Consider the following 16129-nt stretch of genomic DNA (forward strand, 5'->3'; position numbering starts at 1 on the left):
TTCAAGTACACGGGACTTGTGCCTCTCTCGCCCCTTCAGGCAGGGAGTTCCCAACCGTCAACCACTGAATAAAAACATTTTCCCCTCTCCCCTCTAATTCTTCTGACAATTGCATTAAATTGCCCCTGGTTTAGAACCCTGCTGCAATTTATATAGGTTCTTCCAATTCAGTCTGTCGAGATCGCCCATCATTTTATACACCTCGGTTATTTCACAGTGCCTCACATTCGGTTCCATTGCTATTAAACATGGGGTCAGATTACTCGCGGGTCCATAGTCCAGAACTGAACTGCTTTTTTCCCCAGCTTCTCCCGGGAGAAGTCGTCCATCGGATACTGCCTCCAGCTCAACAGTGGGCTCCGTGGTAACGCAGAGCCGCTGCCGGAAGAACTGACCGGCTGGGCTGACAGAACGGCTTTGACAGCTAGTCAGACCCTACCCCAGCTCACCAGCTGTCAATGCTACCACTGATGTTAAAAAAATATGCAAACAAACAGTCTACGGACTTCATGTGACAACAGTGACAATGCTTTGGAAAGTACTTCATTGTCAGTGGAGAGTTCAGACATATCCTGAAGAGGACGTTGAAGGTACTGCAACAATGTAAATCTCCCTTTCCTTCCCTCCTTTCCCTCGTCTAAACAATCCTAAACTATGGCCAAACACGGCAAATTTAACTCAGTCCCCTAGGTACTTCCGTACGTCGGCGTCCGTGTTGGGGTTAACAAGTTTAATCCTAGTACTCCAGAAAGGAAGGAGAGAGAATCTTTGGAACTACAGACCAACCGGTCTGACATCAGGAGTGGGGAAATAATGAGAAGTGTTATGAAGGAAGTGGTAACAGGGCAATTAGAAAATAGTAATGAGATATGCCACAGTCGGCACGGATCTATGAAAGGAAAATCACGTTTCACACATCTGTTGGAGTTTCCGGAGGCATGGGTGTAACGCAAAGATCAGACACCCAGCATTTTGTATCTGAAGGCCGCTGTAAGGAGCCAGTGAATATTACAGAATATATTAGAGCTCAGGGGTTTGAAGGTAATGTTGACTGAAGGATCGTTAATGCATGGAAATAAAGAACGGCAACAAAGGGGTTACGGTTGGTTGACAGGCTGTGTCTCGATTTGATTATCTCCTTCCCTACACAGTCACTTTTTGACACACCCAGTTCCTTAACATCTTGTGTGTTACCCCAGATTCATAGAAACATAGAAAACGTACAGCACAATACAAGTCCTTCGGCCCACAAAGCTGTGCCGAACATATCCCTACCTTAGAACTACCTAGGCTTTACCCATAGCCCTCTATCTTTCTAAGCTCCATGTACCCATGTAGGAGTCTCTTAAAAGGCCCTATCATTTCCGCCTCCAGCACCGCCGGCGGCAGCCCATTCCACACACTCACCATTCTCTGCGTAAAAAAAACTTACCCCTGACATCTCCTCTGTACTTACTTCCAAGCACCTTAAAACTATGCCCTCTCGTGCTCGCCATTTCAGCCCTGGGGAAAAGCCTCTGACTAGCCACACGATCAACGCCTCTCATTATCTTGTACACCTCTATCAAGTCACCGCTCATCCACCGTCGCTCCAAGGAGAAAAGGCCGAGTTCAGTCAACCTATTCTCATAAGGCAAGCTCCCCAATCCAGGCAACATCCTTGTAAATCCAGTAAAATCCAGTATGTATGTCTCACATCCATGAGCAGGCCAGTACTGCTACTTACCTAAAAACTTAGGTAGATTTGGATTGTCAATGCGCAGACTTCTGCGGATGCCCTGTAACGAGTTCGGCTCAGCACGACTGTACTGTCATTCATCGGTATGAGCATTTCAGAGGACCCGCCCTGCGCCCAGTACATAAATAAAATTGCGAAGAAAGCGCGACAGTGCCTGTACTCGCGAAGATTCGTCATGACATCTAAACCTGTGACAAACTTCGATAGACTTGAGGTGGACTGTGCAGATTGGCTGTTTCAAGGCCTGGTGTGGGAAACACCAATGCCCATGAACAGAACATCCAATAACAAAAATGTCGTGTTCACAGCTCAGTCCTCCTCTGTTACAGTAAAACCTTCCCCGCCATTAAGCACGTCTACATGGAGCGCTGTTGCAGGAAAGCACCACCCATCATCAAGGATCCCCACCACCCATGGCATGCTCTACTCTTGCTGCTGCCATCAGGGAAAAGTACAGGTACCTCCAGACTTACATCACCAGGAACAGTTATTGCCCCTCAACCAACAAGCTCTAAACTGTTCCCACAACCAATGGACTTACTCTCAAGGACTCTTCATCTCAGACTGTCGACATTTGTTGATTACTATGATTTATCTGATTATTAGTTTTGTGAGCTCGAGCTGGTAATGCCAGATATATATGTTCGACGGACGGAGTCGAAACCCACTCAAAACGTCGATTGTCAGTTTCCCTCCACGATGCTGCTTGGCACTCGGCTCCTCCATATCTTCTTTTATTTTAACGTTGGATCAATTCCACAAGGGACTATCGACTCAGATTCTAGCTCCAGGAATCCTGTCTGGCCTGTTGTGCTTTTCCGCCATTTTCCTTTCGTTAACATCAAACTCATTTTCTTTAGAACCGAACTTTGTTTCTTTTTAAAAAAACGTTAGTCCACAATTGAATACAGATTCCACAAGCTCTATTCGCCTCGATTCAGGCAGTTTATGATTTGTTTCTTCGCGTTTTATTTACACCCACGCTTCTTGCAACCACCCCGAGTTACCTTTACTTTTATTTTCCAGCCTTTACCATCAACCTTTGCGCGATTCACTATAATTAGTCGGAGCGGACAAGCCGAGGAACGCAGGACCCGTTGCCCACGGCCGCTGGTGAATCGGCGAAGGTAATTGTTTCAATCACAGTATTTTTACAAAAGTATTTCAGTTCCGTTTATGGATGCAGTTAATGCATAATTAACACGTCGGCAGTTTGAGTATCAATTCGTATTTATTGAAATATCCCCACATTTACATTTCCACCGGATTTATGTTCAGGATCATGGGGGGTTTTACAATACGGAATTTGGGGATCGATTGGAACCCTTTGCGCGCCAACCTGTCAACAGGGTATCTGCGTCACAGCCTCTAACCCCTGCTGCGATGCCGGTCCCGGGACCAGACCCTCTTTCACAGATCCAGAGCAGATTCTCAGCCACTTTTTGTCCCAAGTCGCGAAGAACGGATAAAGTTTTTCCGTGAATTTATTCCCAGTGATGGTGTAAAGATGAGACTTGGTGCTGGCATTGTAAAATGAAACTGTTCCAAACTCGTAACTGAGATAAACTCCCACCTTCCAGGGAATGGGACGGGTACGGAGACGGGATTCAGGGCAGGTGTTTACGTAAAGCTGGTTTTCATTTCTCTCGATGGTCCATACTCCAGTCTCTGGTATTAAAGCGACCCACTTTTTCCTCTCCACAGACTCTGCGGCGACTCCCAGGCTCCAGACCCGACTGCCCGTCACCTGCACCTCCCAGTAATGTCTCCCCGACGTGAAACCCTCCGATCCCAGAACACATTCCCAGTCTCTGAACCTCTTCCCATTGTCAGGGAGATCCCTCCAAGTGTCGGTGCATCTCACACTCTTCCGATCTTCAGACACGTCGAGCCATGGGCTCGCTGTATCCACATCCAACGTAACAGAATCTGGGGGGAGAAACAGAGAATCAGGGAGTCCCCGGGGATCGGGGACAACTTGGGCTGCGCGACCCCGACATCGGGTGAGATACCGTTTGACGTCAGACACAATCGAATGGCCAATCAATAAAATAAGCTTTCTCGGGTTTCACTGAAGTATATCAGAGGGACAATAATCCTCTGCTGAGCGTTTTCTCCTATCTGGAGAGCGGAGTCTCCTGAGATTGTCGAGATGGGCAGCAGCATGCGGACGGGCGAGACAGTGGCAGTGTGAGAGGATCAAGAGATTGTGCGGTAGAGATGTGGAGCCGGGATTTGAGTGCTTCGGCTGGAAAGGGTGGAAATGGAGACAGATTAAGGAGGGAGTGGTGGTGGAGTGGCGTGGCTATTGAAGATTTTAAGTGGAGAAGTCCTGATTATATTAAATGGAGGGAGTGGTGAGGGGTTAGGTCACCTGATCCTGCCCTATATTCAAATTAAAAGGGTATTGCTTCGACCGTGGAAGGAGTCCAGATGTGAATAGTCCAGTGTGAAATATAGTGAGTGGAGACTGAAAGATTGGAGGGCACTGAGGGAGACGACATTCATATGTGCAAGAGGTGGAATGCCTGCAACCAAGAGCGGATTCAACTGCCTGACATCAGCGAGGGATTTGACAAGATGTCCAGTTGGCCCAGAAGGTGAAACCACATGGATCCAAGCTGGAAATGTATTGTTGGCTTACAATTGCAGAGCACAAGGACAACAAATTTGTATCAAATTTACCTTGCTTTATGGCATCAAACAATCCTCTCCACACCGTATACAATAAGGGCCGATCGATTTTTTCTACTGGCAAGGAACCATCTGTCATGGACACTGTCTGGGCCTCATCAGTATACCTGCAAATATTAAACTGCTGATTATAAACAGCAACAATTCACAAATAATTTTATGGGAAAAAAAAGCAAGGCTGCAGTGAGGACCATGTCTTACCTGCTCTTCTGGCGAGACTCCTCCTGAAAGAAATGAAACATAAATCTGTACTGACTGACTAACTGTCCACATCTTAACAGCAGGAGTTCCATTAAATTCAAGCCCCTGAACATTCCCATTTCCCAACTCTCAGTCCTCATGACACACAACTGGAAAATGGATATTGGAGTCTGCAACTCAAAGGATAAAACTTCAGTAAAATTCAAGGAGGTTGGACACTGCTGTGTGGACAGGTTGTCAGTGATGATCAGGAAGGTGAATTTAAAATTATCGATGGATTTAACTTGGTTGGAGAGGGTGTGAATATTTCTACATTTATACCAGGATGGTGCGTTACTTCTGGTGTCACCTTGGGTAGCAGATGTCTCAGATCATCTGCCGAAGAGTCTCCAACTCAAGGACCTGTTTCATTCTGTCACCAAAGGCATAGGTAAAAAGTGGAAGAGGTCCGATGTAATGAGTATCGGGAAGAAAGAAAAGAAATAAAGAATGAGGAATTGGTGCAGGTGGTAGGGTTTCAAAATATTTGGATCATTAAAGCCTCTCCTGGGGCAGGAACAATCTGTACAAGAGGGAGGGGTTGTAACTTAACTGAAGTGGAACCAATATCCTGGCCAGGGGGATCTCTAATACCACTCGAGAGGATTTAATCCAGTTTAGAAGGGAGATCAAGAACAACAGGTTAGAAAGTGGAGGTGTTGAGAAGAATATAGATATCATGACCAGGAAGAGCAGAGAGGAGCAAGGTAAAAGACACAATAGGATAGATGGGTTAAAGTGTGTGTATGAAAGGAGGTGAATTTTGAGCATGGAACAGCACATGTTCCAACATGTTGTGTCCATTACAGTGATGTGGTTGAGAGAGGGACAGGAATTAATACTAACGTTCCAAGGATTTGATGTTTTAAAAAGTATGGAGTAGGAGATAAATGGAAGTGGGTGTAGTATGCTATTAATCAGCGACATAATTACACCTGCACTCAGTGCAGCCATAAAAGGGTGCTCATCCACTGGTAAAGCTTCACAATCAGAAATCACGCTGGTCGGGTTAAACTACAGACCCCACACCCAACTCCCCACCACAAGCAACTGCGACAGTGTGAAAAAGCTATGCAGGCAGAAGGTGGAAAGCTGTATAAACAACCGGATTGTGGTAAGTGAGTTCAACTTCCCTAATATAGATTGGGATCTCCCGAATTCCAACATTTAATGCATCCAGGTGGGTTCTAAAAATCAATTTGTGACAGTTCAACAAGAGGAAGGACAAAAGTGAAACTAGTGTTCGGTAACGAGCCTGGCCAATAGAATGTCTTGCTTTTCATCGGAGCATGGTTAAGGAACAGTAGACACAGCTCCTTAAATTTTATGGCAGCCATAGACAAAGATAAGTACAAACTTTACAGGAGAGTAGGGAAGTTACAAGAATATTAAACAGGAACTAGAGAGAGTTAATTGGAAACAGTTGACATTTGGTTAATCTACATCTGGCATGTGGAAAGTGTTTACAGAACAATTGAACAGAGTATAGGACAGCTGAACATTGAATTCTCCAACTTCCAGTAATTCTCCCTCCATCCATTCCCCCATCCCAGTTTCACTCTGCCACCTCCTCCAGATGCCTATCACCTCCCTTATGGTTCCACTTCCTTCTACTACCCATAGTGCTTTCCCCTTACATTCCTTCTTCACCTTTCCTGCCTATCCCCTCCCTACTTCCCCTCCCCCACCCCTTGATCCCCTTGCTGATTTTCACCTGCCACCCACCAGCCTTCTCCTTCCTACTCTCCCCCCACCTTCTTTATAGGACCCCTGCCCACCCTCTTCAGTCCTGATAAAGGGTCTCAGCCCGAAACGTTGACTGTTCTTTCTACAAATGCTGTCTGATCTGCTGGATTCCTCCAGCGTGTTGTGCATGTTGTATAGGGCAGCTATGTCCCAGCAGGAAGGATGGACAAGGATGGTAAGGTAAAGCAACTTTAGATGATGAGAGAGAAGATAAAAATTATATGTAAGGTCTTGTAAACTAAATTCAACAGAGCTTTTCAGGTTTGCAAAGAAGCCAGTAAAGAACTCCAGAAGGAAATTATGAGAACCAGGTATGGCCACGAAATGTCCTTGACAAGTAGGATGAACTAGGATCTCAAGACATTCTAGACATACATCAGAAGCAAGTGATAACAATGGAGCGGGATAAAGAAGACAAAGGATAAAGCGGAGAACTTGAGTTTGGAGGCAGAGAATGTCTGTGATGTCCTAAAAAAGTAATTTACATCACTATTTACCAATTTAGTCTTATAGTCAATCGGGTTGCTTCATTGGCACCTTCCCTTTAGAGAAGCTGCAGAAGCATCTTACCAGGATGCCTCCTAGATTAGCGGGCATGTGCTATAAGGGGAGGTAGGACAGACTTGAGTTGTTTTCTCTAGAGTGGAGGGTGTTGAGGGGGAGATCTGATAGAGGTTTCTAAGATTATGAGAGGAAAAGATGGGGTAGACAGCTGGTATCTTTTCACATGGTTAAAATGTCTAATATTGGAGGACAGTATTTATGATGAGAAGGACTAAAGACACTCACTGCCTCACAACAGTTATTACATATGACTGTTACTGGAATTGATTGTGAGATTCAGGAAATATATATTTTGCTGAAACAATATATGTAGAGATATTGTAACATATGCTGAAATATTGTAGAGGCCAATCTGGGGACAATAACAGCCCCAGAATGTGTTTATTAGATTGAAATCGGAGTTTTACCAATTGGCCAACATTTCATTTGTTTAAAATATGTCACTCCCCATTTGGAACGGAGCTCACATTTTGTGTCTGTGCACTTTTCCTGAACCAAACTCTAATATAACCTCTCACCTGCAGAAACATCACACTGTCGTTTTTATCCAACCGTTGCAGTAAATTTGAGAGTTCCTCCAGAAGAGAATTCAAATTCTCTTGAATTTCTCGAAGGTTTTTCTGCATTGAGTTTAGAATCCTCTCCTCTTCATCTCTGAGATCTCTGAGTAAGCGCTGCTCTTTCTCGTTGAGAATCTGGTGTATTTCAGCAATCTGCGAAGTGATGTGGGACTGTAGGCTGCTGGACTGCTCCTGTCAAATGAAAGACAATGATTCATGTACTTATGGCGGCGTTGGACGCCCTTGTGACCATGAAAGTTGACTGTTCCTCCATTTGAAGTCTATCCCATTTCCTGACATTCTCCTGATCACTTTTCTCCCTCACATTATCTCTCTGATGATTCACATACCACCCAATGTAATTCACAAAGTTAATTAAAGTGACTATTTAACCGTTGACCCAGAAATACTTTTGGATGAGCCCAGTCATGGACACGGAAGAGAGTAAACTCAACGCAGTCAGCAGGATCGAAACCGGTCATAGGATGTGGGAAACCACAGGGTTACCTGCTGCAAAACTGCAATTGTGCATGAAATGGAACCAAACTACACGAGAGTATCAGAATTCTCCTCAGGAAGCCTCACCCGAACTCGGGAGATATCCTCTTTCTTTTGCCGTTCCATTTCCTGGAGCACTGATTTCTTTTCTGTGAGAAATTTTATGGAAGATTTCACCCGATCCTATGAATCAATAAATAAGACCATCAGAAAATAAAGATTCAATGGGCAGAATGCGTGTTCAGTATATTTTACCTTGTAGAGCTTAACAGCTTCTTTAATCGGCATGAAGTCATGACACTTGTGTTCCTGCGCAGCCGCACAAATCACGCAGATCAATTTCCTATCAGTTTCACAAAACAGCTTCAATTCTTCCTCGTGTTCTCCGCAGTGAAGTTTACTTTCCTTTTCTTTCGGCTTCAGATATAGTTTTCGAGCTTTCTCAGCCAGTCTCCCTAACACCCGACTTGCTTTGAGAGTCCGGTCCGCAAACTCTGTTTTACATTCCGGGCAGGAGATGTTCTCATCCCTTTCCCAACAGCGTGTGATACAGGAGCGGCAGAAATTGTGTTCACATTCCAGTGATACTGGATCAGTGAAGAAATCCAGGCAGATGGGACAAATTACCTCCTCGATTAGACTCGCGACATGATCTTTGGAAGCCATGTTAAATCCCGGCACTTCCTGATTCAGGATCATTTCAATTTTGAGGAGCTGCTGAGCCCCTGCAGTACCGGGATTGTCCACTGCGCGCGCTGCAGTCTCTAAATACAGAGCGTTCTGTTGCTGTAAATGTCCTGGCCGCTTCTGACGAATCACAGAAAACGAAGCGAACAGAAAGAGAACGCCTGAATGTGAAAGAAACCAGAAGGAAGTATCCGTGCCCGGCCACGGTATATGGAAAACTGAACAGGAACTGAAATAATTATGTTTGACAGAAAGCTGGGTGGCAGTGTGAAATGTCAGGAGGATGTTATGAGAATGCAGGGTGACTTGGACAGGTTGGGTGAGTGGGCAGATGCAGTTTAATGTGGATAAATGTGAGGTTATCCACTTTGGTGGCAAGAACAGGAAGGCAGATTACTATCTAAATGGAGTCGTTAGGAAAAGGAAAAGTACAACGGATCTAGGTGTTCTTGTACATCAGTCAATGAAAGCAAGCATGCAGGTACAGCAGGCAGTGAAGAAAGCTAATGACATGCTGGCTTTTATAACAAGAGGAATTGAGTATAGGAGTAAAGAGGTCCTTCTGCAGCTGTACAGGGCCCTGGTGAGACCCCAGCTGGAGTATTGTGTGCAGTTTTGGTCTCCAAATTTGAGGAAGGACATTCTTGCTATTGAGGTAGTGCAGCTTAGGTTCACAAGGTTAATTCCCGGAACGGCGGGACTGTCATATGTTGAAAGATTGGAGCGACTGGGCTTGTATACACTGGAATTTAGAAGGATGAGTGGGGCTCTGATTGAAACATATAAGATTATTAAGGGATTGGACACACTGGAGGCAGGAAGCATTTTCCCGCTGATGGGTGAGTCCAGAACTAGAGGCCACAGTTTAAGAATAAGGGGTAGGCCATTTAGAACAGAGATGCGGAAAAACTTTTTCACCCAGAGAGTGGTGGATATGTGGAATGCTCTGCCCCAGAAGGCAGTGGAGGCTAAGTCTCTGGATGCATTCAAGAGAGAGTTAGATAGAGCTCTTATAGATAGCGGGGTCAAGGGATATGGGGAGAGGGCAGGAACGGGGTACTGATTGTATATGATCAGCCATGATCACAGTGAATGGTGGTGCTGGCTAGAAGGGCCGAATGGCCTACTCCTGCAGCTACTTTCTATTGTCTATTGACTAGGATGTAAAAGAATGTTTAAATGTAGAAACATAGAATCATAGAAAGCCTACAGTACAATACAGGCCCTTCGGCCCACAAACGGTGCCGAACATGTCCTTACCTTAGAAGCTATCTTGGGTTACCCATAGCCCTCTGTTTTTCTAAGCTCCATGTATCTATCCAGGAGTCTCTTAAAAGATCCCATCGTATTCGCCTCCACCACAGCTGCCGACAGCCCATTCCACACACTCACCGCGCTCTGCGTAAAAAACAGACCTAAAAGTAATTATTTTCTGTAAATAATTGGAATCGGAAATACTCAGTCCTGGTTTTCGATCTTTGAGGATATCCAGACGGAATATAAGCACCTACTCTCTGTCCGCCAGAAAAGGCGGGATCTCCTAGTGGCCGCCAATTTACTTCTCATTCCCATTCCGACATGTCACTCCATGGCCTGCTCTACGGTCGCGATGAGGCCACACTCAGGTTGGAGGAGCAACACCTTATATTCTACATGGGTAGCCTCAAACCTAATGCCATGAACATCAATTTCTCGAACTTCCAGCCATTGTTCCCTCCACCTCTCCACCATTCCCTATTCCAATTTCCCTCTCTCACCTTTCCTTCCATGCGCACCACCTCCCTCTGGTTTCCCATTCCTTTCTCCCATGGCCTTCTATCAGATTCCCCCTTCTCAATCCCTTTCTCTCGTTCACCAATCGACTTCTCAGCTCTTCACTTCACCCCTCCTCCTTTCTTGCTTTCACCTCTCACCTCCAACCTTGTACTTCCTTCTCTACTCCGCCACCTTCTTAGTCTGACTTTTATTTCAGACCTGAAGAAATGCCTTGGCCCAAAGTGTCGACTATTAACTCTTTGCCATAGATGCTGCCTGGCCTGCTGAGTTCCTCCAGCATTTTGTGTGTGCTGCTTCCATTCCTGTCTGTATGTGTCTGTCTAAATACCTTATAAATGTTGCTGTTTTATCTGTTTCCACCACCACCTTTGTCAGGACGTTCCAGGATCTTAGAATTCTCTGTGTAAAATAAACTCGCCTCATCAATTTCCTTTAAACTTTCTGCTCCCTCTTTATATTTATGCCCTGCAGCATTTGACATTCCCACGCTGGGGATACAGAGGCTATGGTTGTCGTTGTTGTTGACTGTTTCTTCGACAGGTGCTGAAGCACCGTGTACCCAGACTTCTGAACCTTGTGATACCCTCAGTCTATGATGCTCCCTCACTGGTAAGGAGATCGGGCGCGTGGACCAGAGTAATTCTCCACAACCTGTGTTGGACAGGGGAAGAGCATTGAGTGTGCACTTGGCATCTGATGCACATTCTGTCCGAAAAGTGTGGAAGTAGAATGTGAGAGCGAATAATTGGAGCAATTCCCCCACCTGCTGGCCGCACAGAAAACTGCATCCTCTTTTCCTCCATCCTCCTTCCCCTTCCTTCACTTTATTATTCTGGCGTCTTTCCCCTTCATTTCTGGTTCTGAGGAAGGGTCTTGGACCGAAACGTCGACTGTTTGTTCATTTCCGTGAATGCAGCCTGAAGTACTGATTTCCTCCCGCATTTTGTGTGCCTTAGTTCGCCATCCTCACCTTATGGGTGAAAGCGGCTCTGAAATAATTTGAACTTCCTCACATTATCAGTTGGGTTGGCGGAGTCCTGAATTCCGGAACGCAAATTAATCTGTTGGAAGAACTCAATGGGTCAAGCAGGATCAGTGGAGACAAGAGGTCTCAACTGTCTCAACATGAGGTCTCCACTGTCTCAACAAGAGGTCTCAACTGTCTCAACAAGAGGTCTCAACTGAGGAATTTGGGCTGCATTGTCGGATTCCAGCATTTGCCTTCTCCTGAATTCAAGACTTTTAACGACTGTGAATTAAAAATAGAAAAAGAGAGAAAAAATCTTTGTACGTATACACAGAAATAGTTCCTTAAGGTTGTTAGAGCCAGGGATTGTAATGGGGACAAGCACTCACTGCCTGATTCGCATCAAATGGCTTTTGACAACCAAGTCTAGCTCCTGACCTTCACGTATGGCTAAACGATGGTAAAATGAGAGCAACACTTAAACGATTTAGTTTACAACATCATGCTGTAAGGTGACAGCTAGAGTGGCGATTACTGAGATTAAAGTAAGTACTGGAAATGACAGTAAAACCCACCAGAGGATCATCGGTTCTCCCTCGCCGTATTTGTGACACTTGCGCTCAGCATTGCGGCCGAAGCGTCTCAAGCTTTGGTGAGGATCCCTACCACCCATCCTATAATCTTTTTGCCGTTAGGAAGGAGGCAAAGAAGCATGGGACTAGGAGTGCCAGACTGTACTACAGCTTCTTCTCTCAGGCTGTGAGGCTATGAATATCCTGTCGCCATCGAGGTCTTGTCAATAGGACAGCAGGATTTTACTGTTTACTGCATTACGTACTGCCTATCTCTGCTGCCCACTGCACGTATTTTGAATTATATTTTATTATATTATTCATTCTCATATTTTAGTTTATCTGTTGCGTGTGATATATGTTTTTCCGTGCACCGTGTTCTGTTCCGTTGTGTATATGTAAAGACAAATGACAATAAACTTGAACTTGAATTTATACGTCACTGGCTGAAACATTTGTATCTTTTCGATAAAGTCCTGCTTTCAATTCCGTGTCGTGTGAAATCGTTTCCTGTCATCACCCCGACCAGTCAGTCTCCGATGGAAACTCCAGTTTCGCTGGTTCTGGGCAAGATCGAGAAGTGGAAAAGTTTTCCTTCTGCCTTTCCTGTAAACCCACTCAGTTCTGTAGACACACGGCACTGTTCCCCACTTGCCGCACAACCTCACACTGATCATGCGCAGTTTTCATCCACAAGCTCCGATTAGCCTCTTGGCAGGAAACCATTCCAGCTTTGTCGTAGAATGTTGGTGCTGCTGCTCGGTGACTCTTAGTTACCGCGGATTTTCCTGAACTACGGGCTCATTAGGGATTCTGGTGTTCTCGGGAGTTACTTCCTTTCCCAGGTCACCTAGGAAACAGGTGACGGAGCGCTGGTCAAGGAAAGACGAACAATTGCCGAAATGGGGAAATAAGCACCAATGCAACATTAAAGTTATCAATTTCCATTGCAGGGTCTTCTGACACCCTCTGGTAAATGGAACCACAGCAACTGGGACACACCTATTACCCAAATACGCTAGCGGCACTTAACGTATCACTCTCCACAATTTCCGCCATGTCCAATGGGATCCCAACTCCAGGCATATATTTCCCTCCCACTTCCGCATTCCGCAGGGATCGCGTTCTCCGGGACTCCCTTGTCCACTCGTCCCTCGCAACCGATTTCCGATTCCCCCCCTCCCCCAAGGCAATTACCACTAAAATTGTTCTGTGCGACATGCCCCAACTCCTCCTCCCTCATGAATTCAGGCCCCCAAAACATTCTTTCCAGCGGAAACGGCGCTTCACCTGTGAGTTTGTCCGGTCTCACATTGCATTCTGTGATCCCGTTACGGTCTCCTCTAGCATCGGTAAGATCCGATCCAGATGGGAGACAGCAGCGTCGTGCGCCGTCCTCTGCCACGGTCAAGATCTCCCGATAGGCACCCATTGCAATTCCACTTCCCATTCCCACACCGACATGTCCATTTGAGACCTTCTGTGCCGCCATAATGATGCTAGAAACGGGTTGGAGGAGCAACCCGTTTCTATCTCTCTGTATCTATAGTCTCCAACATGACGTATCAACACGGATTTCTCCAACCCGGTTACCTCTCCTCTCGATTCTCATCCCGATATGTTTTCCATCGGTCTGGTAGCACTCTCGCCCCTTTCTGCCCACGTCTCCTCTGCTATGCGCTGCCCTCTGGTTCCTACGCCCTTCCCTTTATTCCATTTCTGCTACCTTGTCCTGACCGATTCCTTCCCCTTCAAACCTTTACATTCTCGCGTCATCCCCTTTACGTCGCCCCTCCTCTACCTATTTCTCCCTCCACTGGTCTCACCTATGTCCTGTCAGCAAGGGATTCTCACCTCACCCTACGTTTTTGTTTATTCTGGATTCTGCCGCTTCCATTTCATTTCCTGTCTTGATGTGTCAAGAAATGTAGAGGAGGCCTGACCCAGATGCGGAGAGGATTCAGCGGTGAGCGATCACTTTAATAACAAACTGCGAAATTCAAGCCACGAGGGCCACAAAGCAAGAGAGTACAAATACTTAACACAACAAGACGACAAGGTGACCGGAGGCTAGGAGCAACTAGCCGAGGCAGGCTGGTCCGTACGAGCGAACAGGACTGCGGATGACAGCCGGGTTTAAGTGACGAGTGGCAGGCGACTCTTAGCTGGCTGGAGAGTGAGGTCCATCCGCCTGTGCCGGCCTGACATGATGAATGGTCTCGACCCGAAACCTTGACTGTTTATTTCTCTCATGAAATGCTGACTTCCAACAGCATTCCAACTCAAGATGCCCAGTATCTGCAGAGTCTCCTGTGTCGTTTCCAGAAAGGAACTGGGCGACATGTTTCCTGGGCTGAGACATCCTTGAGCCGCCTCACAGGTGCCAGTTGGGCGCAGCAGCCGAGAGCCTTCGAGATCTCCGACGTTCCGGAAAATGCGTTGTATCTCCGGCAGCTGTACTTTCAGCCCGCATCACGTTCCCAGCCCGTCTCACGCATTCCCATTCTCTCACTCTGTCGTCCCCATATTGACTTACAGATTTTAAATAGAACTTAACTCGGACAGAAAATTCCGATCGAAATAACGCGCACCGACGTGCGTGATGGTGTTTAATAAAGCGTGGTTGATACAGAGAGGGCGATAAAAGAAGTGTTACGTACTCGTGACACATGACAGTGGTACCTTTGTCACGTGACTGGGGTTGAAGCTATACTGGACTTGAGGTAATGGTCTTGTGATGGTGGAGTGACGTCATTTTCCCGCCAGTAGAGATCATGTGACAGGTTTTTTTTACAGGTTATAAAAGGAAGACCCCATCCTGTGAGGAGGGGCAGTTCGTGACTGGATTTGCCAAGTTGACTTATGCCACTGCGTGATTTAATGTGATGACGCAGTTTAGTTGGAAGATGAAGTTTTATCTAATGCCTAAAGTTTAAAAGGTCATTGCCAGCAGGTTCTTTACAATACTGCTAGTTTGAAAATCAGTGGAGAGTGAAGATCGGAGTTCGGGAGTTAAAGATCGAGGAGAATCTATTTTTGACGGTGAAACGGGTTCGGCCTTATTTAATCCTTATTCGAAAAGAATTCGTTGACTGTTCTCGCGTTAATCTCTGCGGGATAGCAAAAGATTGAGGACAGTGTGATAAAGGAAATATCAGTGCCCTTCAGCCGTTTTGTTTCGTTAATTCTTCGTGGGAAAAGTTCGACGTCGGGGATCGAAGCAAAGCGACGTGAAAGAGAATTTAAATCGTCTTATAAAGTCTCTCCTTTTAAATGAACTGTGACCATTTCGAACTTTTGGCAATAATACATTAAAGAACTGTTTTGCAACATCGCTTTAAGAACTGTTAAGCTGCCGCACAGCAGCTGGTTTCCGGTTACGTTAGTGTTTGTTTACTTTTGGGGGGTTTGTTTTCAGAGTTTAATAAACGTGTTATTTGTTATACGAACCCTTGCCTAACTCATATTATTTATTGTTGCCTGAATACGTAACATAAATATGGGGGCTGCGTCCAGATTGGATCGTTTGAGTTTAAATGCTTGCTGACTTTTGCATCGGTGTTTTGGAAAAGGGGAATACTCGATTCTTTTGTTTGATTGGCTTGTGAGTGGTATTCGGCAACTATGAATATTGATGAGTTTCTGGTTTCGCCAGTCTCAGAGTTGTTAGCGAAGGCGAAAAAAACTAAGGTATCTGAGATAGCTCGTAGATTGCAACTTAAAGGTATTTTGACGACTACATCAAAGGCTGTTATACTGAGAAAAATCGCGTCACATATGTGGATTCGGGTGTTCTTGATGATTCGATTTTAGAGTCGTTTCCAATAAGTTATCTGGAGATGCAGTTGCAAATCGAACAAATGAGGTTGAAACAAAGTAAAGCAGAATTGGAGCGTTGTAAATTGGAAACTGATCAGAAGAGGAAATTTGAATATGCAATGGAGGAATTAAGGTCTGGGAATCAGTCTTCTGGTTCTAAAAAACCTTTTGTTGCTAGTCAGGAAATTAAATTGGTCCCTCCATTTAGTGAAACAGAAGTGGAAAGATATTTTCAACATTTTGAAACTATTGCTCGGATGTCAGAGTG

The 16129-nt window shown here is 45.5% G+C and overlaps 2 protein-coding genes across 2 annotated transcripts in view; one reads left to right on the top strand and one right to left on the bottom strand.

Annotated features, from left to right (window-relative positions):
- LOC132394671 (zinc-binding protein A33-like) overlaps positions 1-16129 on the top strand; it is a 103171-nt gene that overhangs the window by 18739 nt on the left and 68303 nt on the right. The gene's annotated exons all lie outside the window — the stretch shown is intronic.
- On the bottom strand, positions 2991-8707 carry LOC132394666 (zinc-binding protein A33-like). Its single transcript, XM_059971028.1, has 6 exons — positions 8296-8707; positions 8128-8223; positions 7501-7734; positions 4634-4656; positions 4424-4539; positions 2991-3667 (listed from the first exon to the last, which is right to left on the bottom strand). Exons 1-6 carry the CDS (start codon positions 8704-8706, stop codon positions 3081-3083), a joined length of 1467 nt encoding a protein of 488 aa, XP_059827011.1. The 5' UTR covers position 8707; the 3' UTR covers positions 2991-3080.

The sequence above is a fragment of the Hypanus sabinus genome, chromosome 5, assembly GCF_030144855.1.
Source record: "Hypanus sabinus isolate sHypSab1 chromosome 5, sHypSab1.hap1, whole genome shotgun sequence".
NCBI lineage: Eukaryota > Metazoa > Chordata > Chondrichthyes > Myliobatiformes > Dasyatidae > Hypanus > Hypanus sabinus.

Coding starts and splice junctions, on each gene's coding strand:
- LOC132394666 (XM_059971028.1), bottom strand. CDS start 8,706: ATGGCTTCCAAAGATCATGTCGCGAGTCTAATCGAGGAGGTAATTTGT. Junction 4,657..7,500: donor ACAGTGTGATGTTTCTGCAG/GTGAGAGGTTAT, acceptor CATTTCTTTCAG/GAGGAGTCTCGCCAGAAGAG. Junction 3,668..4,423: donor GTTTGATGCCATAAAGCAAG/GTAAATTTGATA, acceptor TTCTCCCCCCAG/ATTCTGTTACGTTGGATGTG.